This window comes from Mesoplodon mirus (assembly GCF_964341445.2).
Source record: "Mesoplodon mirus genome assembly, chromosome: 5".
Taxonomy (NCBI): Eukaryota; Metazoa; Chordata; class Mammalia; order Artiodactyla; family Ziphiidae; genus Mesoplodon; species Mesoplodon mirus.
The window spans coordinates 3315069-3341369 of record NC_138980.1 but is presented as its reverse complement, the minus strand read 5'-3'; the positions used below and the strand labels follow the sequence as shown (position 1 = coordinate 3341369).

The following is a 26301-nucleotide window of genomic DNA, read 5'->3' as shown; positions in this document are numbered from 1 at the left end:
GGCTCAGGGACTGTGGCAGAGAGACCATAAAATAACTCAATGATTCCTCCTCCTGGTGTTCACACATTTGTGTAATATCCTCCCGAGTGTGGGAGGGACCTGTTACTTGACTCTAACAAGAACATGGCAAACGTGGTGGCGTGTCACTGCCGTGATTACCTCATGTCACGTAAGACAAGTCTGTTTTAGCAGGCTGCACTCAGAGACTCTCCCTGCAAGTGTGGTAAGATAAGCAGCCTCATCAAACCTGCGAGGAGACACACAGTCCATGCACTGCTGCGTGCTCCACAGGGTGGGAGGGATCACAGCTAACATCATCTTCATCACTGGAGACGTGGTTCCTTGCATAGGGCTCAGCACAAAACAGGGGCTCAATAGGTAGTTGGGAAGTGAGGCAATGAAGGAGTGAAAAAATGCCAACTTTCCTTCGGTCGCTTTGAAAATCTCTCACCTGGGTAACATCAGTAGCCTCCTGATCTTGGCCTTTATACTTTCACTCCTCTATAATCCATTCTCCACACAAGAGCCAGGATGATCTTTTAAACAACAAATCAGGTTCTAAAATTAGACCGTGGTGATTGTTGCACAACTCCATAAATGTTAGAAACCACTGAATTGCACATTGAATTCAAACGGGTGAATCTTAAGAGTATGTAAATTACATCTGTAAGATTGTTTAAAAATTGTCATTCCCTTAAAACCTTTCACTTGTTCCCGTTTCACTTCGTCACTCAGAATTCACCAGGTTACTTACAATGACCTACAGAACCCTACCTATCCCATGGGCTCTGCCTCCCTCTCCATTCTCAGCTCTCATCACCGCTTGCCTCCCACTAGTCCCTGAATCTGCCCATCTTGTTCCTGCCTTAAGGTCTCGCACTTGCTCTTAGCTTTGTCCAATACTCTTCTTCATCATATTCTGAGTGATGCCTCTTACCGTTCAGGTTGTCCCACGTTAGCCCACGCTACTGTCAATCACCACTCTACAATTCCACCACCCCACACACTTCCTATCATATTACTATTTATAGCACTTCTCACTCTTTGAAAAAAAAATTTTTAATTGTTTTCCTTACTGGAATATACACTCTTTGAGAGTAGAGAATCTTGTTGCTTACCTCTGAAGAACATGCCTGAAACACACAGTAGGTACTAACAAATACAAGTTAAATGTTGATTGCCTGGTTCCTGCATAGACAGTTTATTCTGCCAAGGCTGTTGGGGGAAAAAACTAGTATCTACCTTAGTGTATCTTTCTAAGAAAAAAAGATGTTTTAAAAAATTCATTGCTTTGGAATGATTTGTTATTTTTTACATGGCATGGCAAAATTAGCAAGCTTCTAATTTCAGTGAACAGATTAAAATAATGTTAATATTCCACTATACAAGACGTATTATAACACTGTGGAATTTTCAAGCATATACACCCCTATGGGGGGGTGGTGGTAGCAGATCTTCCATCCAGACCATTATTAAGTGGCATTTGCAGACTTAAAAGCATTTGGATATTTACAAAAACACCTAGATCATAAGAAGAGTTTCCTCATTCTACTTTCCTTGATTGTTTAGAACTCTTAGAAAGCCAAGGTAATATTTGTAAAAAATATACTTAAGAAAAGTTTTCCTTTTAATACTACACTCCTGTTAATTAGAATTTCAATGATATAGTTCAATCATAGCCACGTGCTCTGAACTACTTTTAATAACATCTAACTCACACAAGCCTTTGCTGCTTCAAAGTGCTTAAACATTGTCTCATTTGACCTTTGCAACAGCCTACGGGTTATATCATTAGCACTTTTGTGAAGAAGGAAAAGTTCAAAGAGTTAGAGACACTTGCCCAAGGTACCACCACTCGTAAGGAGGGATTCTCCCCAAGTGTTTTTCTGACAAATCACTTGCCCTTTCTTCTTAAGGCCTCATCTGGGAAATCATCACTGTTCTCCTTACAAATTATACAACAAGAAGTGATAGCAACCTAAAGTACTCCAGGGAATTAAGAACTGGGAATAGTAAATAATGCAACTATGAACACTGGGGTGTGCATATCTTTTCGAAGCAACCTAAGTGTCCATCGACAGATGAATGGATAAAGATGGAATATACAATGAATGATGAATGGATATACAATGCAATACTACTCAGTCATTAAAAAGAAGGAAATTTTGCCATTTGCATCGACATGGATGGGCTTGGAGGGCATTATGCTAAGTGAAACAAGTCAGACAGAAAAAGACAAATAGTTTATATCACTTATATGTGTAATCTAAGAAATACAACAAACTAGTAAATATAACAACAAAAAAAGCAGACTCAGAGATACAGAGAACAAACTAGTGGTTACCAGTAGGGAGAGGGAAGGGGGGAGGGCAATATAAGGGTAGGGGAGTAAGAGTTACAAACAATTAGGTATAAAATAAGCTACAAGGATATATGATACAACACAGGGAATATAGCCAATATTTCATAACTATAAATGGGGTATAACCTTTAAAAACTGTGAATCACTATATTGTATACCTGTAACTCATAAAATATTATTCAGCAACTCTACTTCAAAAAAAAAATCTCAAAGGCATTAATTATAATGAGTGAAAGAAAAAAAGAACTGTAAATAGAATTAAGTGATTGGCATTCAATCAAAAATTACTTCATTTTGATAATCTATATATTCCTTAAAAGTCATCAATTTGGCCTTTAGCATCATAAATTATACACAGTCTAATCTGTGCTTGTTGTGGCAATATTGACTTATGGAAATATCTTTGTTTTTGGTATTTTTAAAGACTGGTTTCCCATAGTTTTTATCAATACAAACTACAGGTTCAACTTTTAAAGCTTTTCAGAAGGAAATCAGTGTTTTAATAAGTAACACTGTGTATCAGGAAATATCCTTATACTAGCATTTAAGAAGTGCTTGCTTACATCCAGAGTTTTAAAAAATCATTGGCGTGGGAGGTTTTTAAGATTTTACGTTCTACATGGAACCTCGCTGACATTAAATGATTGACACCCTTTTCTAAACATACGGGATGCCTGATACTGATTTCTGTTTCAATTGTTAAGATGGATTAGTTTCTCAGAAGTCTTTGATAAATCTATCCAACTAATCTTCAAGGATTTCTCCTTAAGCTCTATATACTTAGCATTCCCACACAGACCCACACAGCTTTTCCAAGGCAATTCTAAAAACCAGTATATCGGGCTTCCCTGGTGGCGCAGTGGTTAAGAATCCACCTGCCAATGCAGGGGACACGAGTTTGAGCCCTGGTCCGGCAAGATCCCACATGCCACGGAGCAACTAAGCCCATGCACCACAACTACTGAGCCCGTGTGCCACAACTACAGAAGCCCGTGCGCCTAGAGCCCATGTTCCTCAGCAAGAGAAGCCACCGCAATGAGAAGCCCGCGCACCACAAGAGTAGCCTCTGCTCTCTGCAACTAGAGAAAGCCTGAGCGTAGCAACGAAGACCCAACGCAGCCAAAAATAAAATTAAAACCAGCATATCCTTACATAAATATCTAAGCACTTAATCTCTAGAGACACCACTTGGGCTGCTATTCCAGCTAATAAGATTAATAACTTTTTTTTAAAGTTTTATTTGGGGCTGCATTGGGTCTTTGTTGCTGCACGCGGGCTTTCTCTAGTTGCTGTGCACGGGCTTCTAACTGTGGTGGCTTCTCTTGTTGCAGAGCATGGGCTCTAGGTGCATGGGCTTCAGTAGTTGTGGAACACGGGCTCAGTAGCTGTGGCGCACGGGCTTATTTGCTCCGCGGCATGTGGGATCTTCCTGGACCAGGGCTCAAACCCGTGTCCCCTGCATTGGCAGGCAGATTCTTAACCACTGTGCCACCAGGGAAACCCAGATTAATAAATTGTGATGTATCAATACTTTAGGGAAAACTAACAATCTGTTCCTTGGGAGAGTTCTGTTGACTCCTTGGATAAGAAAAATCCTCAACCAGTTTATTCACTATTCACATATTTTATTACTATTCTTGGCAACTGTCATTTAAAAACCAAGAAATACCCTATATAATTTGCATTTTCCCATGTGTTGTTATTGTTTTGCATATCCTTCTTTACCAACCCCTATTCCCACACAGCTCCACCTCCTCCCCCCAGAAGACAACCGTTTTCTTTTCTATGAATGAAGATCATGTTGCAATTCCTTACTGTAATGACCTGCTTATCTATTCTTTAACTTTAAAACTCAGTAAGTCCTACAGGTATCATTAATCCAGTAACTTGATTTTCATAAAGGACCTGAGGGGCTACCAGATCTCAAACTGCCTTCTAAATCAAAGTTTTAATGATGTTCTGCAGTTTTTAGATTAAATATACTTTATTAGGCACTAAGTGTTTGAAAGTCTGGAACATACATATCATAAAACTAATATGCTATTTCACTAGAACATGCATCTGAATTAAGTCATCTCCTGGTTCTGCTGTGTACACCACATACATAGAAATACAGAGATAGATCTGTTCAATAAATTATGAGACGCACAAGACACACTAAAACTCTCACACTCCATGAATGTATTAACCACACAAGGACATGTGATTTCAGTAAGCTGATAATGTTCTCCTAGGACTGCTTAATTTAGCATACCTGCTAATAAACTTTGGTTTGGGCACCACCTAATGGCAGAAAATATCTTTTTTTAGAACCTACTTTGCTTTGCTTCCCGAGGCTTGCTAATTTTTGCAGTTCAGTTTATACTGATTTAGAAAATGTTTACTCTTTATCAACCTATATAAATAGTTTTAAGTGTTCAGTTTTTTAAAAAGGATAAAGCCTTACCTTGGAATAATAAACTACTTTTCACACTGGGAAAATGTGCCAATGAAATGCTTTAAAAAATTCTATTCGATCCTTAAATATTTAAATTGAGCCTCATAATTAAGACGTTTTCATTGAATCATCTTAATTAGGGGTTCCCAAACTTTTAAAACCATACACATTTTTTTCAAGAGATGCCTGCCTGAACCTAGTGTTTGTTTCATGATTCAACAAAGAGGCAAAATATTTGGGATAATACAGAGCAGATAACCGATGTTTTAAGAAAAGGAATTTATTATTTACACCACTGAAATAGTCCCCCATAAGAACAATACATACCATGTTTATTTGAAAGAACCAGATTCCTTTCAAATAGAAGAACTGTATAAAGCAATACTGTCAACACAAAACAGTGGTCACATTACACATCTGCAGGCATAAGCATTGCAAATAAATTTCTTTAATCTTATGGCTAGATATTTTCACTGCAACACAGTGTTTGCACTTAGAGAAGACAGAGCTGGAACAGAACAAAAACTTTTTGTTCATGCTTTTTAGGACTGAACCAGTGACACGTCCCATTTTAAAATGTACTGCCTTTAACTGCTTTTAGGACAACGGTTTTAGGCAGGAGTGCTTCTACTTGGCCACCACAAAGAAACACACTCTTGTTCCTTAGTTTCATTCCTCAGTCTCATGTTTTCTATTTGTCACACTATGACATATCTGTATCAGAGCAGACATTTTCCAGTTTTACTCAAAGAACACTGACACACATACACACCAAACTGAGACAGCTCAGAATTTAGAGATGTAAGTAGTGGAGTAATAAAAGAGAAATTGTGTTTATGACAAAGGAATAAGAAAAACTCTCGGTGGTTTTAAGCATACTAAACTAGGTTCCTTACTAAAAACTTTTCTTTTTTTGGTTTTAAAAACAGTAGTTTCAAGGTGGGTTTGGGCTTAGACAACAACACAGTGAGACAAACACACAAGACATACTTATTTCCAAAGTCACAAAAGGACACTGTTAAGCATACATTTTTGTCCACTTTTTGTGTGTGTGTGGGGAATAAAACTCAGTACTCTATGTTGGAGAAAATAGTTTTCAAGAGTTACAGTAAATTCGTACAGGGGGAAAAAGGTGGGTTTTTTTTTTTTTTTTTTTTTTTTTTTGGCGTATTGCTATGATCTTCAAAAAATATAAAATTAAATTTACAAAAAACTGGAAGACCAAGTATAAGCAGTCTTATATTTGCTGCAGTGTCCAGCACTATCATAATGATCTTTAGCATAAAAGCAAAAAGAAGTTCATGGATCTCAAGTATCTTCAATAACTGCCAGTATAGCTTGTAACTACTGTCCTTGCTTCTTTGAGAGATACCTGCAAGAAATAAAATAAGATGTCTAAGCTGTATCACATTAAATTTAAGTTAACAATCTAACTCTCCTCCCCAAAGAAAGTTGTTTATTTTAATAACAAAACTTTTCAAGATAAGTAATAACTGTTAATAATGCTAACACGTGTTGTTTATGTGCCAAGCACTGTTCTAAGTACATGCATTAATTCATTTAGTCCTCACAACAGTTCTATGAGTGTTCAGTGAGAACTTATTTCTATTTTACAGTCACAAAGAGGTTAAGCAATTTGCCCAAGTTCATACAGCAAGAAAGTGGCAGAGTTCAGATTGAAAACAAGGCTCTGGAGGCTACACACCATCACTCCACACTGCCTTACTTCCAAATGTGAAAGAAATATATTAATCAGTATTATAATTTCCCCCCAAAACTCAAAGTCCATTTGAAGATCTTCTTGCATAAAGGTAGTGAGGCAAAGCTGCTAAAGAACTCTGATCAAGATTGTAAAGATGCAAAGATGTTAATTCACCAAGCAAATTTTTCTTCATATTATTTTATAGGAGTCTACCAACAAATTAAAATTTTTACATCTCTATTTCTCACATTTATGAATTACTATACTCAGAGCTATGGGGGTAGGGAAAGAGTTCTTAAAATCAGGAGACCTGGACAAGTTCTGATGGTAAAACTTGCTCAAACTGTGGCATTTACTATCTCTATGACTTAGTTACACCATCTACAGGAAATGTGGATAAAAATGCCAGCCTTACCCCCCTAATAGGATTATGAGACTCTAATAAGAAGTATATAAATAAGTATTATGTAGGTATGTAAGTACATAAGTATATGAGTGATCTGAAAAGCCGAAAGTATAATTTGAAAAGCCGAAGTGTTATATTACATGAAGTTTCTTTTGTTGCTGTATTGGTGAAATCAGCTCTTCAAAGATCTACTTCCAAAAAAGTACTTGCAGTACATGATAATCCTGTTCACTTCTCCAGAGGTTTTTCCTGCCTCAAAATCTTGACGTTTATATGCGGTCCATATGTAGATTTGTACTTATGTTTGTGCTCAGAAAAAAAGACTAGAAGACTAGACACCAAGCTGGTAACAGTAGTTATCTTTCATAATCACAAGTAACTGTTTCCCTAAAGGAATAAATTTTCTAATTTTTCTGCTACACAGAGGTTACTTGTAATTTTTAACAGAAAACTTTTTAGTATATTTTATTTTATCCTGACACTATTTTACAGTATGAGAACAGATTCATAAAAGAGTGACCCATTTAATGTCACAAAATAATTAACAGGTAGCATCACAAACATGTACTAGTCTCTCAAATCCTCTCTACTAGAGAAGTATTAAAGATCTTAAGAGATGTGGGTTTATGAACAAGTTAGAGGTTAAGAGAAAGGGAAAAATACTTCCAGGGGAGATGTCACTGGATTAGAAAAGAGCTTTAGAATTCACCCATTTTAAACAAAAAATAAGAGTTACGTGTATACCAGAGCTGCCAGAAAATTTTTTCATTCATTAATGTAAAGAAGAAATGAATAAGCAATTAGCACTTACCTTTCCCAATATTTGTGATTTAGGTCCAAAAAGTCATCTAACTTTGCTATTTCCTTGAGGTACTGGGTTAATTTTAAAAGTTCTTTGTCTTTATCTCGATTTAGGTGTGCTTTCATAAAAGGTCTTATCTATTAGAAAACAAACATTATCCAACACTTCACATTGTAGTAAGAAAACTAGTACAAATCTACACTATTCTATCACTTAAATTACAGTTAATGAGATTAAAATATCACCAAGGCTGTCAATACTAAGAATTACTTGTACACTACCTCACTGACAGTCATGGTATGTTTATAGTAGAAGTTCTTCTACTTAATTTACCTTCTGTTATCTTTTCAGTCTGAACCTCACACCACCAGCTGTCTTATAGCACTTGAACCTTATGTGGCTCCTCTACTTTGCAAAACTGCTTAGACTTTTCCCCCTTCTATCAATCCAGTTGCTTCTTACTAATTAAATAATCTCATTCACGTCACTTCATTCATAAAAAGGTACCCAATACATGCTTGATCTACAGGGGAGTGAGATAAATTTTAACAGATGATTTTCACATCAGCATTTTCTATGAAAATTTTATATAGCTAAAATATTACACATTTGTATAACCTATTTTCACTTACATTTTATCATAAGAATTTTTATCAGTAAAGTCTCCATTACAATATTTTTAATTATATGAGTTTTCCCATAAAAATCAGCCATATTTTCTAAACTTTTAAGTTCAATATATGTTATGATAAAAAGTATTCATTTCAAAAGCATAAAAGGGTGCTTCCCTGGTGGCGCAGTGGTTGAGAATCTGCCTGCCAATGCAGGGGACACGGGTTCGAGCCCTGGTCTGGGAAGATCCCACATGCCGCAGAGCAACTAGGCCCGTGAGCCACAACTACTGAGCCTGCGCGTCTGGAGCCTGTGCTCCGCAACAAGAGAGGCCGCGATAGTGAGAGGCCCGCGCACCGGGATGAAGAGTGGTCCCCGCTTGCCACAACTAGAGAAAGCCCTCGCACAGAAACGAAGACCCAACACAGCAAAAATAAATAAATAAAAATAAAATTTAAAAAAAAGAGCGTAAAAGTCAAGATGGTGGACAGGGTTGAAGACTATAATTAGTAAGGGATTTTACATCTTGACTTGAATGGTAGTTACATATGTTCTCTGTAAAACAATTTGTTAAACTGCACATTTTACGCACTTTTCTTTATGTTACACTTCCAATAAAGAGTTCTACTTTTTTAAAGACACCAGATCATCTATATAGCACTCAAGACAGCATTTCAAAACCTTTAAACTAATTTTAGATGAAATAATGTATCTGGGATTTGCTTCAAAATATCAAAGAGAGGGAAGTAGGTAAGGTATAGAGCAAACATCCATGAATTAACAAGTTGTTTAAACAGGATAATGCAAACATGGGGGTTAGTTTATACAATTCAATGTAGTTCTTTTTATGTTTGAACTTCTCCAGTATAAAAAAAATATCTTTTAAAAATCACACATACGCCTGCAAGGACTGAATAAATCATTTTAGTAAAGCATTAATATATCCTTACTGTGACTGGGAGAAAATGCAAGCCGGTCAATTTTACATAGTGACATTTAAAAACAGTTGACATTTAATCATTGTCACCTGTTGAGAACAATGAGCCCATAGGAGTCGTTACCATATCTATCAAGAGTAGAGGTTTTAAATATTTTTTTATTTACTTCTCTGTCATTGGAAAAACACACCACCAGCTGGAAACGGACAGAAGAACGTTTTCCCATACGTTCCAGGTTCTATTCACATCAGAACAGTTTAGGGCCAATGACCTCCACAGCTGTTGGTCAGCTGGGCTCTGGCTGAAGGGCACCAATAAGAGCTGTCAAGAGTCTGCACAGAAGCAAACCCTCGTAGGAGATCCTGGTTCCAAACAGGCAGTGCGGGCAGTGCTGCTTCACAGCAGCGGCAGTGACTGCGGATCAAGAAAGTTCTCTGCAGGGACCTGCTTAAGCCCTACAGCTAGGTGTAAACAGGCATGATATCAGAATGTAGTGAAATGAGCTTCAGCATAATCCTGGGCAGTACTGTAATGTTCTGAAGTACTCCCTCATTTAAAAAGATTGTAAAGGCAACACACTGACTTCTAAACTATTAATATACAATGTACCAAAGCGATTCCAACTATAGAAGCAGGAAGGGGTTAGACTGAAAGAGAAAGTACAGAGTCAGTGGCTGGTAAATAAGATTTTCAATCCAAGGCCCTGCTAAGTCACTTTTACTTTCTAAACATTTGGTCTTAAGCGCTAATAATAATAACAAAACTAAAATACCCCAAAGATTCTGGATCTAAAAGTTAAACTAGTTAAGTGGAAAAAATTCACCTAACTGACTTCAATTGTGTCAGTATAATCACGGTTCCATTCTTCAAGAATGATCTAAGTGATCACTAGAAGGGCAGGCAACATATACTACCACCGCTGTCTCACATCAAAAAACATTTTTAGGAAATTAAGAATGTTTAGATTATCTGCATTCTCTTAAATCACCATTTCCTTATATAGATAATAAAAGTGAAGTTCAGACTAACTACTGATTCATCCATGACCAAAATTCAAGTTCCTTTAGTTCAGTACTATATTCATAATTGACAAAGCCTCCTATGCTATATATTTCAAACCTTATGATTAGCAAGCTTATATTAGAAGTTAACTACTTTAAAAATAAGCAGTCTTTAAGATCTCTGTGAAATCTCTGAGATTTCTACCAGAAACATCGTGGAACTGTGATAACAAAACAGAATATAGAATATTTCACAATTTCAAAACCATTTCTATGTCAATGTGGGCAGATCATTAATTACTACCTTCTTAAAAGAGGCTTTCAAAAGGAGACATGCGAGAGATTACCTGTAGAATGCTTAAAAATACTTCTCCTGAATTAGAATTTTTGGAGGCAGAAACTTACACATTTTTAGGAATTCCTTCAATGATTCTACTGAGTACTCTGCTAAAAAACAAACAAACAAACAAACAACTTGCTCTAAAGTAACATGAAGAACTAGAAGTTTATATCATCATCTCTCTGCATCCAGAGATGAGGAGGGCCCAAATGTTGGCTGGGAAAATAATGTTTCTTCTAAAAATACATATGAAACTAATAATTTTTTTTTAAGTTAAAGCTCTTCTCAAAAATCATTCCCTGTCTCACTTATTTGTAGAATCTAAAAAAAGAAAACAAAAACAAGAACAAAACACATACCTAAAGCCAAGCTCATACATACAGAGAACAGAAAGAACATACTGGTGGTTGCCAGAGATGGGTGGGTGGGAGAAATGGGTAAAGGGAGTCAAAAGGTACATACCTCCAGTTATAAAATAAATAAATCATGGGGATGTAAGGTATAGCACAGCAACTACAGTCAACAATACCATATTGCATATTTGAAAGTGGCTAAGAGAGCAGATCTTAAACGTTCTCATCAGAAGAAAAAATTCTGTACGTATGTATGGTGACAGATGTTAGTTAACTAGACTTACTGTGGTGATCACTTCACAATATAAACAAATATCAAATCATAAATTATGTTGTATACCTGAAACTAAATATTATACCTCAGTTAAAAAAATTTAATCATTCCTTAAATACCATGACTTTACCTCCTTTCCAGTACAGACACCATTAGTTTCAGACTAAATTTGGCTTAGATCAATTGAATCTTTCCTCAAGACTGAAGAACATACTTTTGTACCTTATACCTCGTAAACTACACACAGGAAGAGCACTTCTCCTAAAGCCTCAAACAGAAATCATTTTTAAAGGACAGCGTAACCACCAGTCTACCCCAAGTACTTTTCTTCCAAGTCAACAGCTTTTATATTTGTGGCAATTCACTACCTAGATTAATATTCAGTCCCTAAACTATCCTCATTGTACACTAAAGACGACATCAACAGTCTGTACAGAGAGCTTCAAAAATCTACCTTCAAGTTTTTCTCTTGTCTTTTAAAGTCATCAAGAATTCAGCTGGTGGGGACTTCCCCGTGGCAGAGTGGTTAAGAATCCGCCTGCCAATGCAGGGGACACGGGTTCGTGCCCTGGTCCGGGAAGATCCCACATGCTGCAGAGCAACTAGGCCTGTGAGTCACAGCTACTGAGCCCACGTGCCACAACTACTGACGCCCACGCACCTAGAGCCCGTGTTCTGCAATGAGAAGCCCGCGCACCGCAACAAAGAGTAGCCCCTGCTCACTGCAACTAGAGAAAGCCCGCGCTCAGCAACGAAGACCCAACGCAGCCAAAATAAATAAATTAATTAATTTTTAAAAAAAACATTAAAAAAAAGAATTCAGCTGGTGGAAAAGTTCAGGACTGAGATTAAAAGTGTCTTAGTATCAGGATTTACACTTCAAGTGGAGACTCCATTTGCACTGTACCACAATATAGAGCTCTCTTTTCCATTTTCATATTGTATTTACACATAGGCAGCCACAGGTACCAGAAATTTTAAGTTTCAAATTTCTCTCTTACCAACTTCATGCTGCTACCAGGGTTAAATATCACTATGATGCCTATATAAGATTGCATGTGACTTAATGCTAAGATCATCACTGGCCTAGAAACCAAGTTACTTGGGTGCTAACTCAAATTCTATCATTAACCAGTTACATACATGACCTTGGGCAAGTCATGAACTTTCTGATGATCCTCAGACTGTTTCTATAAAAGATGACTGAGGTTCCTTCTAGCTCCAGCATTTCATAATTCTAAGCTCTCCACTTACACTATATGAATTTTCAAACACCTTTTATTAGTTTCAGTTTAAAAAGGAAAAATACCCTTATTGCCAGCTTTCCAGCTAACCAGAACATCAGAAATTCAAGATTCGTATCCCTAATAGAATGTCTGATGCTTTCACTTTTGATGCTAAAAGTCAATGTCAGTAAGTTCATGTTGCTCCACAGAGCTAACTGAAAATAAAACATCTGGATGGGGGCTTCCCTGGTAGCGCAGTGGTTAAGAATCTGCCTGCCAATGCAGGGTACACGGGTTCGAGCCCTGGTCTGGGAAGATCCCGCATGCCACGGAGCAACAAAGCCCGTGTGCCACAACTACTAAGCCTGAGCTCTAGAGCCCACGAGCCACAACTATGGAGCCCACACGCCACAACTACTGAAGCCTGTGCACCTAGAGCCGGTGCTCCACAACAAGAGAAGCCCCCGCTTGCCACAACTAGAGAAAGCCCACACGCAGCAACAAACACCCAACGCAGCCAAAAATAAATTAAAAAAATAAATTTATGTAAAAAAAAACATTAGAAAAACAAAACAAAACAAACCATCTGGATGAGTTGGTTAACTAAGGAGATACCAAGCAAAAAGAGAGAATGCTCAATTTTATATGAATTTTTCTAAACACTTAAGCTTTTCTTGACAGGATAATACACTACTTCCAAAAATTTATGAAATTCAATAGTGCTAACGTTCTACTACATAATCCAGCATATGTGAGAATAGCAAGTAAAATTGTCTTACCTTTAGTCCATTCTGTGGGTTCATTAGAAAATTTCTTCCTATGTCATCAAACATGATGGTGTTTTTTTTGCTGTAAAACTCCGAAAACTTTCCCCATATAACACCAAGAGGCTTTACCTTAGAATAAAAGTTTAGATTTAACTCAAATTTCATGAATAGTTCATCCTTTCTTAAAAGCAAAAATACTGCAAAATGCCCTGCAGAACTATGCCAGAGCGTTCCTTTACCATGAGGCAGTGATGGCTGGCTGTGTGAACAGAACAGAACCAAGATGCAACACACTGTAAGGCACAATATATCTCTGTGTCAACTTCTGAAAGGTCTGTTCATGTCTGATGGAACTAAGCCCATTATAAGACTTCCTATAATTTTAATACGAAGATTCGGGATCAAAAAAAGTATTTAATTTTTTAAAAATCTAGTATTTGTTTAGATGTCTGCTGAGCATTCACATGTCCCCTCAGGGCTTGAGGTTTCACATGGGGTCTGTTTTCAAAACTAGAAAACCTTAATGACAATGTACCTGGTTCTTTTATTATAATATTTAAATATTTTGTAAAGGAAAAATGGACTTTCTCCTTAGTTCAGTGGTATAGGTGCACAATTTCTAGGGCATCTGATTATTTAACTTCAAAACACCGTAATTTGTAAATTCTTGCTTTTATTTCTGAATTCTTAAAATGAGCCTTCAAAAAGGTAATTCCTCAGTTATTCATATCTATTGATACTTGCATAAATTCTCTGTAAGATCACACAAGAAATAATAGTGATTGCTTGAAGAAAGGAAAGTTAAGTGGCTGGAGGGTCCAGGAGGAATACTTTTCACTATACACTTTATTTGTGAATCATGTGAATATATTTTACACACTCACAAAAATATTTTAAATACATTAACTTTTAGAAGAAAAAGTACTTTTTGCTGAAGGCAGTAGTCTCATTGATGGTAATGTGAGATTATATGATGATAATAATAATTATATGAGATTAAATGGTAGTAAATAAATGGTGACAAGCGTTGTCATTAATTTTAAAATGTTTTTTCTCCTCTATAATTTCTTTTAATATGGAGAAAGGCTTTTTTTTTCTTAGTGAACTCATTATTGCAAAAAATGTTATTCAAATATTTTAATTTCACTAAAATTTTATTTGCTGTATTTGTTTGCACTATTTGTTTACTACTGAAACAAACCCCCCAAATACTTGAAGCCAAATATACAGAAACTGACACAATAAACCAGATTCTTGGTTTTCTTAGCCAACATAAAGACTCAAAAAATATAAGAGCTTTATGACACCCAGGGTTAGAAATCCTACATCTTCTTAAATAGTGCTGTCATTTTGCAATTAGGTCAAGCACCATATGTTCTCCAAAACATGAGCTACCTTGTTTTCAATTAGAGAAGTAATATTGCTGACTGTAGAAAAAAATCTGAAAACACAAAAAAGCACAAAGGAAAATATTTAATTACCTATAATCCAGTTAGTACCAAAGAATGCAACTAGATATTCTGATATATTTCTCCAGTCTTTCTGATAAACAGAAGCAACCTCAAAGAGTTCACAGATCTTTTGTAAAGCTAAGGGAACCGCTGAACCAAACAACGGTTAAAAACTATTTTCTAACAGTTTGCAAATACTGCTAAAATATTTCTTTCACTTTAATAATGTATCATGAAAAATTTCTGAAGCACTAAATACTGCATCAAATAATTAGCTGGGGGGCTTCCCTGGTGGCGCAGTGGTTGAGAATCTGCCTGCCAATGCAGGGGACACGGGTTCAAGCCCTGGTCTGGGAAGATCCCACATGCCGCGGAGCAACTGGGCCCATGAGCCACAACTACTGAGCCTGCGCGTCTGTTGCTCTGCAACAAGAGAGGCCGCGATAGTGAGAGGCCCGCGCACCGCAATGAAGAGTGGCCGCCGCTCGCTGCAACTAGAGGAAGCCCCAGCACAGAAACGAAGACCCAACACAGCTATAAATAAATAAATAAATAAATAAATAAATAAATTTAAAAATAAAAAAAAATAATAATTAGCTGCATTCCATTAAATGGACGAACAAAAATGTGTACAACCAACTCCCTACTGTTGTAGGGATTTGTTATTGAGGATTTCTTTTTGTTCCTTTAATTTTTCATTATTATAAACACTCCTGTTTAACACTTCCTAAACTTTTTACTGATTAGACTTTGTACATGTACCACTTTAGTAGGTAATAAATTATATTTTTCCTTGATGTACGCAGTATTTCCTTTATTGAAAACTCCACACACACATAAACAATTCTATTTATGACTTTTATGACTTTGACAATTTTAATACTGTCTCCCCTAAGCTTTCCTAGTTTGCTAAGTTCTCCCCAATTCCTATTAGTCTGGGTTTCCAAAAGGTATGGACCATGTCTCCTCATCTCTTTATTCCCAACAGTGCCCATTACAGGGCCTTGCAGATCGCAGAAGTTCATAATATGACTAGTTACTTGACAAGTAAACAAAGTGAAGAACCTTAATCTTTTTAGCCCAACTCTTTCCTGATGGTTCTTATTGCTTTCTCTAGGGCTTCACGTACATCACCCCAAAGTACATGCATCATAATACATCTGCTTTTATTTATCAGTTTCATAGAGGGCAGGGCAAGTGTGTCCTGGTCTGTTTCTAGTATCTTCCTTGACAACATTATTTTTTCACACCTACGCTGTCTTTAGCAACACTGTGCTGTTATCATCACGGGACAATTAACCATGACCTTTCTTGACAGTCCTTCCTCAAGATCCTTAACTTTGTCACTAAAATTCAAATCTGTTAACCTGAAATACATCTTCTTATGTCAAAACTCAACCGATACTTTACTATCCACTCAGATGTATTTCTAAACTCTGTGTAGTTTATTCCACCAATATAAATATAAAAGTACACCAGAAAACAAACAAGTCTTTAAATAAAAAGTAAAATGACTTCTTACATCTATTAATCCTCTCCTTGGAGTATGCACTGTTATCATAGCAGCACTGTCCAACATGAAGGTAATCTTGTAATTTGCATTTGTGCTCACTCCCAGCTCCTATAAATACAAATATTCATGTGGTTAAAATATAATAATGTGGAAAATCCCAGGCTTTATGTAAAGTCCAGCTATAATTTCCCATAATGCCAACTTTCTACTCCCCTGGCTACCACACCTTCCTCAACAACTAGCAAGCATTTTAGTTTCACGAAGCGAAATCGATAAATGGTAGTCCAAAGAACCCTAGTCTATTTAGCTCTAAAATGAGGGGCCCTTTTCAATGTACTACCAGAAACAGGTTACTTCCCAATTTAATGTTTTAGAAGAGCATCACTCCTTTAAGTATCACACACCAGAGAAAAGAAGGAAAAGAAAGTATTAGCGTAAAATGGAAGAGGAGAGGAAGCTTTGCTGTACTTTTTCTTGAAAAAGACATAAGTAATCAATGCAAACCACCATTAAGCAGACTTTAAACACACCTCTAACTCCTGATACTGGCATTTGTTTTGCTACTAAATGCCCTCCAATGACAATGAAATTAATTCAATTCGGAACTTTCTAAAAAGACAAATGCAGTTTCAAAACGTTCTTAAATGGATTGTTTTCTAACACTTACTTTCATTTTAGCTTCAATCCACTTCATATTTGTTGCAGCTAAAACATGAGGAATGATAACACAATATGTATGAAAAGCTTGAATTTCATTTAAAAAATCTTTCTTCTGTACAAATTAGTTAAGTTTTCTAAGCAAGACTAAAAGTTCAAATACATCACAAATAATCCCTAGCATATTTATGGTAACTTCCTTTTAACTATTTATAAAAATAATTTATTTTAGTGTGTCTTCAAGACAATAACATTTAAACAACTTTTATCTAAAAGATAAGGTAACCAATGCTCAAAAGAACTCTGAACCTAGGAAATTCATAAATCAAGACCTAACCACCCTTTTAAAAACAGCCCTAATACTGTTCTCTATCAGTTCTAAACTTGAACTTAGGGTGCCTGGATCTCCATTTTCTTCTGCGTTCCTACTGCCAGGCAACACACAGGTATATATGTCAATATAAGCAGATTAATGTTATGTGGCAAAAGTTATGTTGAAGACTGCTAGGCTGAAGACTGTCGAAAAATGCTAATGAAAGTTAGCATTTTGCCAGGCTCAGCAAACTTAGTGCTCATTGAGTCCAGCAGCTTTTAACAAGAAGTCTGAGGCAACTAAATTCACAAACCCTATCTATGTCACGTGCCTGCTCATTGTCAGACACCAACCATTTCTGAGATCAGTGATAAAAATTCAAACATCAGTTTTATGTGCCCTACTCAGCTCAAGTTATTGGACTAAACTATATAGGTGTTACAAAGTAAAATGTTTAAAAATGGAAAAAGGAGTTCAATTATTTAAAGTGTGTATATGAGTGTGTCTATATTATTTTAAGGGCAAAGAGGTAGCTGAGTCCTCAAAATAAAAATCTTTAGCACACATACAAGAACCAAAATCACCTTACATGCAAAACTGGTCAGTTGAACTAAAATTTTAGAGAGTGATGTATCTACAATGACAACAATCAGGCGATAGGGAAAAACAATTTTTTTCATTCAGTATATATTTTGGGACTATAATCCCCAGATGAAAAACAGAAAGATTTACAGCTAATAAAAAGAGTTTCTAATTATTAAGAAACTATTACATGTCAGACATGTTACTAGTTGCTATACCAATATTTTATTCTTACAACTACCCTGTAATATAGATTTATTTATCTTCATTTCTCAGATGAGGAAGCTAAGGCTCAGAGCAATTAACTGACCTGCCTAGTGTCACAAAGTAAGGTCAGAGCCAGGATTAAAACCCTAGTCTATTTAGCTCCAAAATGAGGTGCCCTTTTCAACGTACTACCATGAAATTTATTTTTTTTTAAATTTATTTTAAACATATGATTGTAAAAAGTTCTCTAAGTCCCTAAGTCTACTCTAATAACATTTAGAGGATAAACTTTTTTCTCAAATGTCATCTCAGATGTCAGAGTTGCTAAACAAAAAACTGCTTCCCAGAAAGCTTTCTTCTCTGTATCTTAAAAACCAGAAAATTATGTATTTAACTACGTATTGAATTGTAATGGCTATATACTCATAGTAACACTAAACTATTGAGATACTCTGATTATAAAAGGAAATACAAAGGAAATTTACAAACTGCGGAACAACTATGTGGCCTCTCATCAAAAACCTAGTACGATTACCATCTTAACGGATTTTACTTAATTCACAATTAGGATAGCTCTTTTCTGCTTATGACATTGCCAAGACGTAACTTTAAATGTCTGTGGGAAGGTGAGATGTAAATCAATACACTCCCCTTCCCTTTTCAGAAGGTCGTACCACAAAAAGATTGTCACCTGAACAGTGTGCTCAGTAATGTAGTAAATTTACTTTTTGGAGCAAACTCACTGTTACCACAGACCTGTAAGTTCCTGGAATGGCAGACCACAAGTTGACCACAACACTGCTTTAGCCCATTTATTAATTTTCCTTGAGTAAATTCATATTGCCTTTATTTCTGAACTACATCACTGTAAAATTTTTTTAAATACATATCTTTCTCCAAGTGTTTTGAGACTAGAGTGATGAAGAAAGGAGAAAACAACAATATACTAAAGCATCAAAGATTCTATAGCAAAGATCAGAAAGAAAAGATCCTAATCAAGGTGGGGTCTTGTGAAAATAAGGCCATTTTTTTTTCACACCATAATCTACTCTCTTCCTATATTTAATTATTTCAGTGGTATTTGGCAAATACACATAAGTTTATATTGTGATGCAAGAAAGTCAAACATGCTTCATCAGGAATTTGCAAAATATAAAATTTAAGTCACATTTTATAAAGCAGAGTAATATAAGGAACCACCTTATTTTCATGGAAATCTAAACAAGAAATATAGCTTACACCAAATAACAATGTCATAATCCTCATATGCAGATGTTAGGAATTCATGAAGATATGGCCGCATTAATTCTACCCCAGTCTCTGCACAAGACCTATGGTCTAAAAGAAAATCAGTTAGAGATGATGATTAGTTTATTATCATGGACAAGTACCTAATATCAATTAAACTTCTGAAATGTAATATAAACACTCAAATACAAACTACTTCAGACTAACTTACATCAGCTGACAAAGGGATGTCTTCAAAGCACACAATTCAATATTCTTGCAATCCAATTTTAATTGATCTATTCTGTTCAATTTGCAAAGACCAATATCCAGAATTCAGGCTTATATAAGAAACAGTAAATTTTTTTCTCATCTAATCTCTAAAATGTAGATGTTATTTTAGGATATGAAAAACAAACTAGGGCCACATATACTCACTTTTTAGCCGTTTACCTACCAAATATAATCATATTTCACCAAAATAACAGGTTTAACTTAATAATCAAATTTAAAAAAATTTACACCAACTTACGACATGTACTTAAAGTTAAGAATTAGAGGTAAATAAATTCATTCTAACATCAGGAGTTAACTAATCATTTCTGGCAATATTAGAGGATGAAAGAACAAATTTCTTTTTTTGTTGACATGAAATTTTAAATTCAAGAATCTGCCTTGGGGCTTCCCTGGTGGTGCAGTGGTTGAGAGTCCGCCTGCCAATGCAGGGGACACGGGTTCGTGCCCCGGTCCGGGAGGATCCCACATGCTGCGGAGCGGCTAGGCCCATGAGCCATGGACACTGAGCCTGTGCTCCACAACGGGAGAGGCCAGAACAGTGAGAGGCTCGCGTACCTCAAAAAAAAAAAAAAAATCTGCCTTGAACATAATTAAACAGAAAACCAGGAATAAAATATCAAAAATTATTTTTAAATAATCATAAAATGTTAAGTGTTAATCAATAGGGAATCACTTGATTAAATTATCACACATTCATAAACTAGAAAAGCGCCTGACCAAAAAATACATATATTCAACTCACAATGAATGTTAAATGACTGTGATGTTCAATATATCATTAAGTAAACATAAAAAGGACATACATACAAACACCCTGGAAGATGCACATAAAAATATGAGTGGTCGTCTTTGGATCTTGGAATTACAGATGACTTCTTTTTTCCCTTACAATAAAATGATTTACTTTTTAAATAACAAGAAAAGCTTTCAAATACTTCATATTGCAAGGGAAAAACAAACAAATGAAAGGGGAAAATGCCACTGTGGGTAACAGAAGATGGAGCACAGTTTTAGCTGACTTACCAAATAACGTATAATCAACATCTAGTACCAAAAGTTTTTTCCCTTCCCTGGGAGGATTCAAAACTTCCACTTTGTACTCTTTTACTCTGCGGGAAATTTTCAGTAGGTTTTCCTCCCTAACAAAAAATAAAATCAGATGAAATAGTCACCTTTTCTCAAATCACAACCAATTTCCTTTGATGATGCAAAGTACTCACCTATTTTCTACTTCAACTACTTCATCTTCAATATCAAAGTCGTTTATAACATCATCATTGTCAGGAGGTGGACCTAAGACATCTTCCTATTAAGATGAAAAATAGTCTTGTTTGACCACACTGCCATTAACATAACAAAAACATTCATAGCATAAAACACGAATAAGAGGTACGACTTGAGTCCAAGAGTCTTGCGAGCACACACTCCAGGACAACTTCCACATTTTATACTTTGTTACATATGTTCACTGGGCAGATTTACCGTGTTAACTTTGCACTGCTACTACACTTACAGCTAGCTGTACACTAACCAATTTCCCAGTATTTGCTGCCTGCTGAGTCAATAACACATTCATCGTGCAGCTTTTACGTTTCCTTGACTGCTAAACTGACAATTTTACCACAATTAAAACTATGATACAACCGTGTGATATAAACCACAATATCTTCAAAGGGACAAATGGTAACAAAAGTAAACATTTACCAAGCTCTCCTCACGAGTTCCCATCATCATGATTTTAGTATTTGGTTTCAGTTTGAGAGCTCCAAGCTTAACATCATTTTCTGCAGGTTTGCCTACAATACAAGCAAATGACTGTTTTCTCACTATAGTTCAGGTGCTGGTTTCACTATCCCATTACACAAAACCCTAACATTAAAAGGTTTGGTACAGATTCCACAGCAAGTTTTTTTTCCTTAAATTAACAAACTGTTACTGCTGAATTAGCAATTTCTAACACACTAAGAAGTAGTAATTAACACAAGGTTGGAATTTTTCCCCAACTCTTACAGGAACACCTTTAATTCAACTAACTAAACAAAATAAATTCATGTTTTATTCTGTTGTTCAAGATGAAGATGACTGTTTTCCAGAAAGTCCTGAAAATTGAGTGCCTGAGATAACCGTACATTCACTGCGACTCAGAACTCACCGTTCAATGATAAGACAAACACCTTGAAAGTGCCTTTTAACTGAATGTGAACACTGCCTATAATTTACAAATCATTATTACTTTCGAAACAGAAAAGATAATTTGGGGAGAGTAAAAGGCCCAAACTGTAATGAAAAGGCTGTGCTAGAAGACAGATACAAGAAATTACACTGGGGACTTCCCTGGTGGTCCAGTGGTAAAGAATCCGCCTTACCATGCAGGGGACGCGGGTTCGATCCCTGGTCAGGGAACTAAGATACCACATGCCGCGGGGCAACTAAGCCCACGCGCCACAACGACTGAGCTCGTGCGTCTCAACTAGAGCCCGCATGCTACAAACTACAGAGCCCATGCACTCTGGAGCCTGCGCACCACAACTAAAGAGAACCCGCACACCAAAACTAGAAAGAAGCCCACACACCACAAAGAAAGATCCCGCATGCCTCAACGAAGATCCCGAGTGCCGCAACTAAGACCCGACCCCGGCACAGCCAAAAAAAAAATTAAATAAATAAATAGATAGATACATAAATCTTAAGAAAAAAAGAAAGAAATTACACTGTTTACCTGGGACTTCCGTGTCACAGGTTTAACAAGCAAACATCAACTGTCAGAGGAAATCAAAAGTAATCTTAATAGTGGTGGTATTTTCAGGTATCCTTAAATATTCTTACTTGTACCATAAAAAAAATTTTAGGGATATCCCTATCAAAGAAATCTCCAAGGGGAAAGACTTATTAAAGTGAACAGATAATAGCTAATATAAAGATTCATAAATATATCAATGCAATAAATTTGAAGAAGGGAGAAAATTACCTTTAACTTTGAGTCCAAGTAACTTCTGGCGTTCTGGTAGCACTCCCGTAAGGGTCTTGAGAAACTGTTTGAGATCTAGCACAGTATCATCTTCTGAAAGTGTGGTCACTGAATATTCCTGTCCACCCCATTTTACAATGATAGGAAGAGCCATCCTTGAAACATACGATGACGCAGCTTTTGTTCAGAAAAAGATACCTAGAAAGAAAGGCATATACAAGTTAAAATAGATATATCAAAGAGGTATGTAAACTTGTCACTTTAAGTTTTATAAACTGTGTCACTTGAGTCTTGTTTTACAACTTGATGGTAGAGAAACAGGATTTTCTACTTACAGAAATGTTATCAGAATGCCAAAAGTTATCAGGAGTCAAAGTTAAAATTCTCCCACCCTCTCAATTTTTGGCTTAAAGTTACAACTTCCTAATATTCTATCAGATTCTCCCCGTTCAAGTGGAAAGCTGCAATAAATGAACTAACTATTCCTCCCTCTCTGATCAGGTTTATGCTACTGGCAAGTTCCTCCATGATGGACCGTCCATGTTCATTTACCATTTGCAAGGTAGGACAGTGAGTTGTTAAGAGCATAAACTCTAGAGACAGATTACATGGGTTCAGAGGTCAGCTCTCCCACTTATTAGCTATTTAACCTTGGAAAGCTAACTGATGCTTAGTGCCTAGGTTTCCTCATCTGTAAAACAGGGATGCTAATGCTCCTACTTCTCGGGGTTCTTAAGAGGAATAAATTAATTTTTGTAAGTCACATACTACCTGGCACATAGTAAGCTCTAAACAAGTAAGTACTGGTTACATAAACTGTTTTAAAAACTAGAACTGAAGTCTTCCAGGCACTGTGCTAAATAGTAAATGGCCATTATTTGTTTCATATTTAATACACTGGACAGTTTTTACTCAATCTCCTTTAACAAGGTTGTTTGATAAGAACTGTCCCTCTTTTACAATAAGGAAATAGGAGTTCAGAGAGGTTATGTAATCTGCTCATGGGCACATAGCTGATAACAGAACAAGTCTTCTGACTAAATCTCATGTTTCTTCCCTTACAGAACTGTCTCTCTTGAATTGCATCTACAGGAGTTAAGGCACCAAAGATCAGTAAATACAAAACCTACAGGCACAGATATAAGTACACAAAGGTTATATAGCAGCTGCCACTCATCAACAATAGCATGTAGGTCTCCTCCCCCCATAAAGCTTTCCACCAGTTTTCATATATTTGTTCCCCCAACAGGTCAGAGAACTAGATTTTCTAATCTCAAAGTAGTGGTATTTCCAAATGCTGTCATATATTTAATACAACATTTGACTTCACTCTTCCAGTATTACAACCAACTGCAAGAAAGAAGGCAAATTATAAATCTTAACATGCAAGCGTAATTTGGAAATTTAAGGTGTCTTCAACATGCCCATTAGAAAAGAGCACCGTATATTCACTTACACTTATTCTATGTTTACAACCTGCTCTACTAAAACTTTAAAGAAGGTGTGTTACTTTAGGGCAATGTATTCTATTTGGAGAGAACTTGCTCTAACAAACGTTACAATCCTCAATAAAAAGCCAAATGGCCCTTCTGAGTCAAACTGAAATATCATTTAAATATTATTTTTCTGTGAGAAGTGGAAATAAAACTGAAAATTTACAAGAGCTAGGAATGCAAATAGCACTAATACAGCATATTGTGTTGGGCAGAGCAGGACATGTGAAGTGAGATCACCTGAACTCTAGGTAAGCGTGGACAAGTCACTGCACCTCTAGACCAGTGTTCTCAAAGTGTGGTCCCCAGACCACAGCACTGACTCCGCTTGGTAACTTGTTGGGAATGTAACTGGGTCTGGAGAGAAGAGACCTAGCAATTTGGGTTTTAACAATCTCTGTCTCCCCCCTGCCCCGCCCCATCTCTCAGGCATGCTGACGTTTGGGAGCCAGTGCTCTCGGCTCTTCAATTATCTCAGTCTTAAAAGAAAAATGTGCTAGATGGCGTGGGCTCTATGTGCCTAGTAAAGCAGTATACAAACGTCATCACCCATGCCACAAGTGGGATCTCCAAGTTGACAATTGCTCTAAAGGACCAAGCACAACAAAACATACACCATAAAAAATTTTACCGCATAAAGTCCTTAAAACTGTTTTTCAAAGTTACTGAACCTCATTCCTTCGATATTCAGATCATTAACAACAATGGAGCAATGCAATGCAAATGCATGAGTCATTTTACGTTTTCACATTTAGCCTTCTTTCTTACACAATTTTAATGTTTTGTATCACTGCGGACCCTATCAGATTTATAAACTGAAAAATGATTTTAGGGGTAAATGTGGCAATCAGACCCGAACAAGTAAGCAAGGAGCACACCTTTATGGTGAAACTACAGTCAAGAACGGCTGTCTGGGTAAATTCTTCTACCTAACATACAGTGGTGACTTGCCTAGTCAGGGCAGGAATGTTTACTTGACAAAAATAGTGTTAATCCCTGCGATAAGAGCCGTGACATCACTTTGTATACTATAAAAAGCAATACGAATGGCGGTGAAGATAGGAAAATGATAACATGCTCAACAACTTAATTGAATAATCTCATTTAATGTTCACAATCCTAAACTGATAACTACTGTCTTCATTATACAGACTAGAAAATTGAAAAAGAGGAAAAACAAATTGCCCGAGACCACACAACTAAAAAGTAGCAAAGGCGGTTAATTTGAAAGTAACAGCAGCAAAAGTTAACACCTTGGGAACTGAGGGGAGGGAGTTAAATTTAAACACGCCCAGTAAAGGGTAACTGCTGAAGTACTGTCAACTCCTCCTCGGGAGAGCAGGGCAGCAGGGAGTGCAGAGAAAAACGAGCTGTGGGAAGTGGCTGGTATGAGACAGCACAGAAGGCAGGCAGACACCCCAAAACCCGAGAGGGCCGGGATACGTTCAACAGGGAGGAGGGTGAGACGCACAAACCCCAGAAGAGGGAGGAATAAAGGTTCGAGGACGCAAAATCCACTGAGGCACCGGAAGCCCTCCACCTAGGCGACGAGGCTGCATGGGAGGGCGTCGGCCCTTGTGAAGAGCCGGCCGGGCCCGGAGGCCTGGGCCGCGAACCTGGGCAGCCGCGCGCGGGGCCCCCACGAGCAGCCCCCAGCCCGCCCGCCCGGCCACAGTGGAGGCCGGGTCTCGAGGACAGCAAAGCTGCGGTCCCCCAGCCCCACGGCGCGCCGGGGTGCCCCGCATCCCCTCACCTGGAGCGCGGCGGATCCGGCAGCAGTGGACGCAGGAACCGACCGCAACGGAATCCAAGGCGACCGGAAGTGAGAGGCGGGGACCGGAACCGGCTAACCAACCGGAAGTTAGGGTTTGAAACGGAAGCGCGCCGGAGAGCGGAAGGTCGCTTCCGTTGTTTCTTTTTGGGCAGTGATGTTACATAGACGTTGTCAGGGACTTCCTCACCGCGACGAGGGAACCAGGCCTTTCCGAGAATGTGACCGCTGTACGGATGCCTGCGAGTCCTGGATGGCTTCAGTCCGTCGCCCGTTCTGCGCATGCGTCCGCTGGCGGGCTTTGAGTTGGGCAGGCCTTGCGGGGGGAATGACGTTTCTGGTATTGTTTTGCCAAAGTCGGAGCTGGAGTCGGGTGCGCTGGCTTCCCTAGGTGTGCTGAGATCTTCCTGGGACTTGGGCCTAAAACTTGTGTGGCTTTGTCATGTTCCGAATGAGGCCTGAAAGGTGATATTTGAGGTCTGAAGACTTGAGAACTCTACCTGGCACCAGGGGCCACCAACACTAGTAATGTCAGGAGTTTAGAATTCTACCCGTTTTACCCAATGGAAGAGGAAACTGAGGATCGTCAGGGAAGGGGCAAA

The 26301-nt window shown here is 37.4% G+C and overlaps 1 protein-coding gene across 1 annotated transcript; it reads right to left on the bottom strand.

The window, feature by feature from the left end:
• Positions 1 to 5061: 5061 nt before the first annotated feature.
• UBLCP1 (ubiquitin like domain containing CTD phosphatase 1) lies at positions 5062 to 25878 on the bottom strand. The gene is made up of 11 exons (XM_082621484.1): positions 25682 to 25878; positions 22436 to 22633; positions 21172 to 21263; positions 20688 to 20773; positions 20491 to 20606; positions 19183 to 19281; positions 16852 to 16889; positions 16194 to 16292; positions 13233 to 13349; positions 7719 to 7846; positions 5062 to 6171 (listed from the first exon to the last, which is right to left on the bottom strand). Exons 2-11 carry the CDS (start codon positions 22587 to 22589, stop codon positions 6144 to 6146), a joined length of 957 nt encoding a protein of 318 aa, XP_082477610.1. The 5' UTR covers positions 22590 to 22633; positions 25682 to 25878; the 3' UTR covers positions 5062 to 6143.
• Positions 25879 to 26301: the final 423 nt, after the last annotated feature.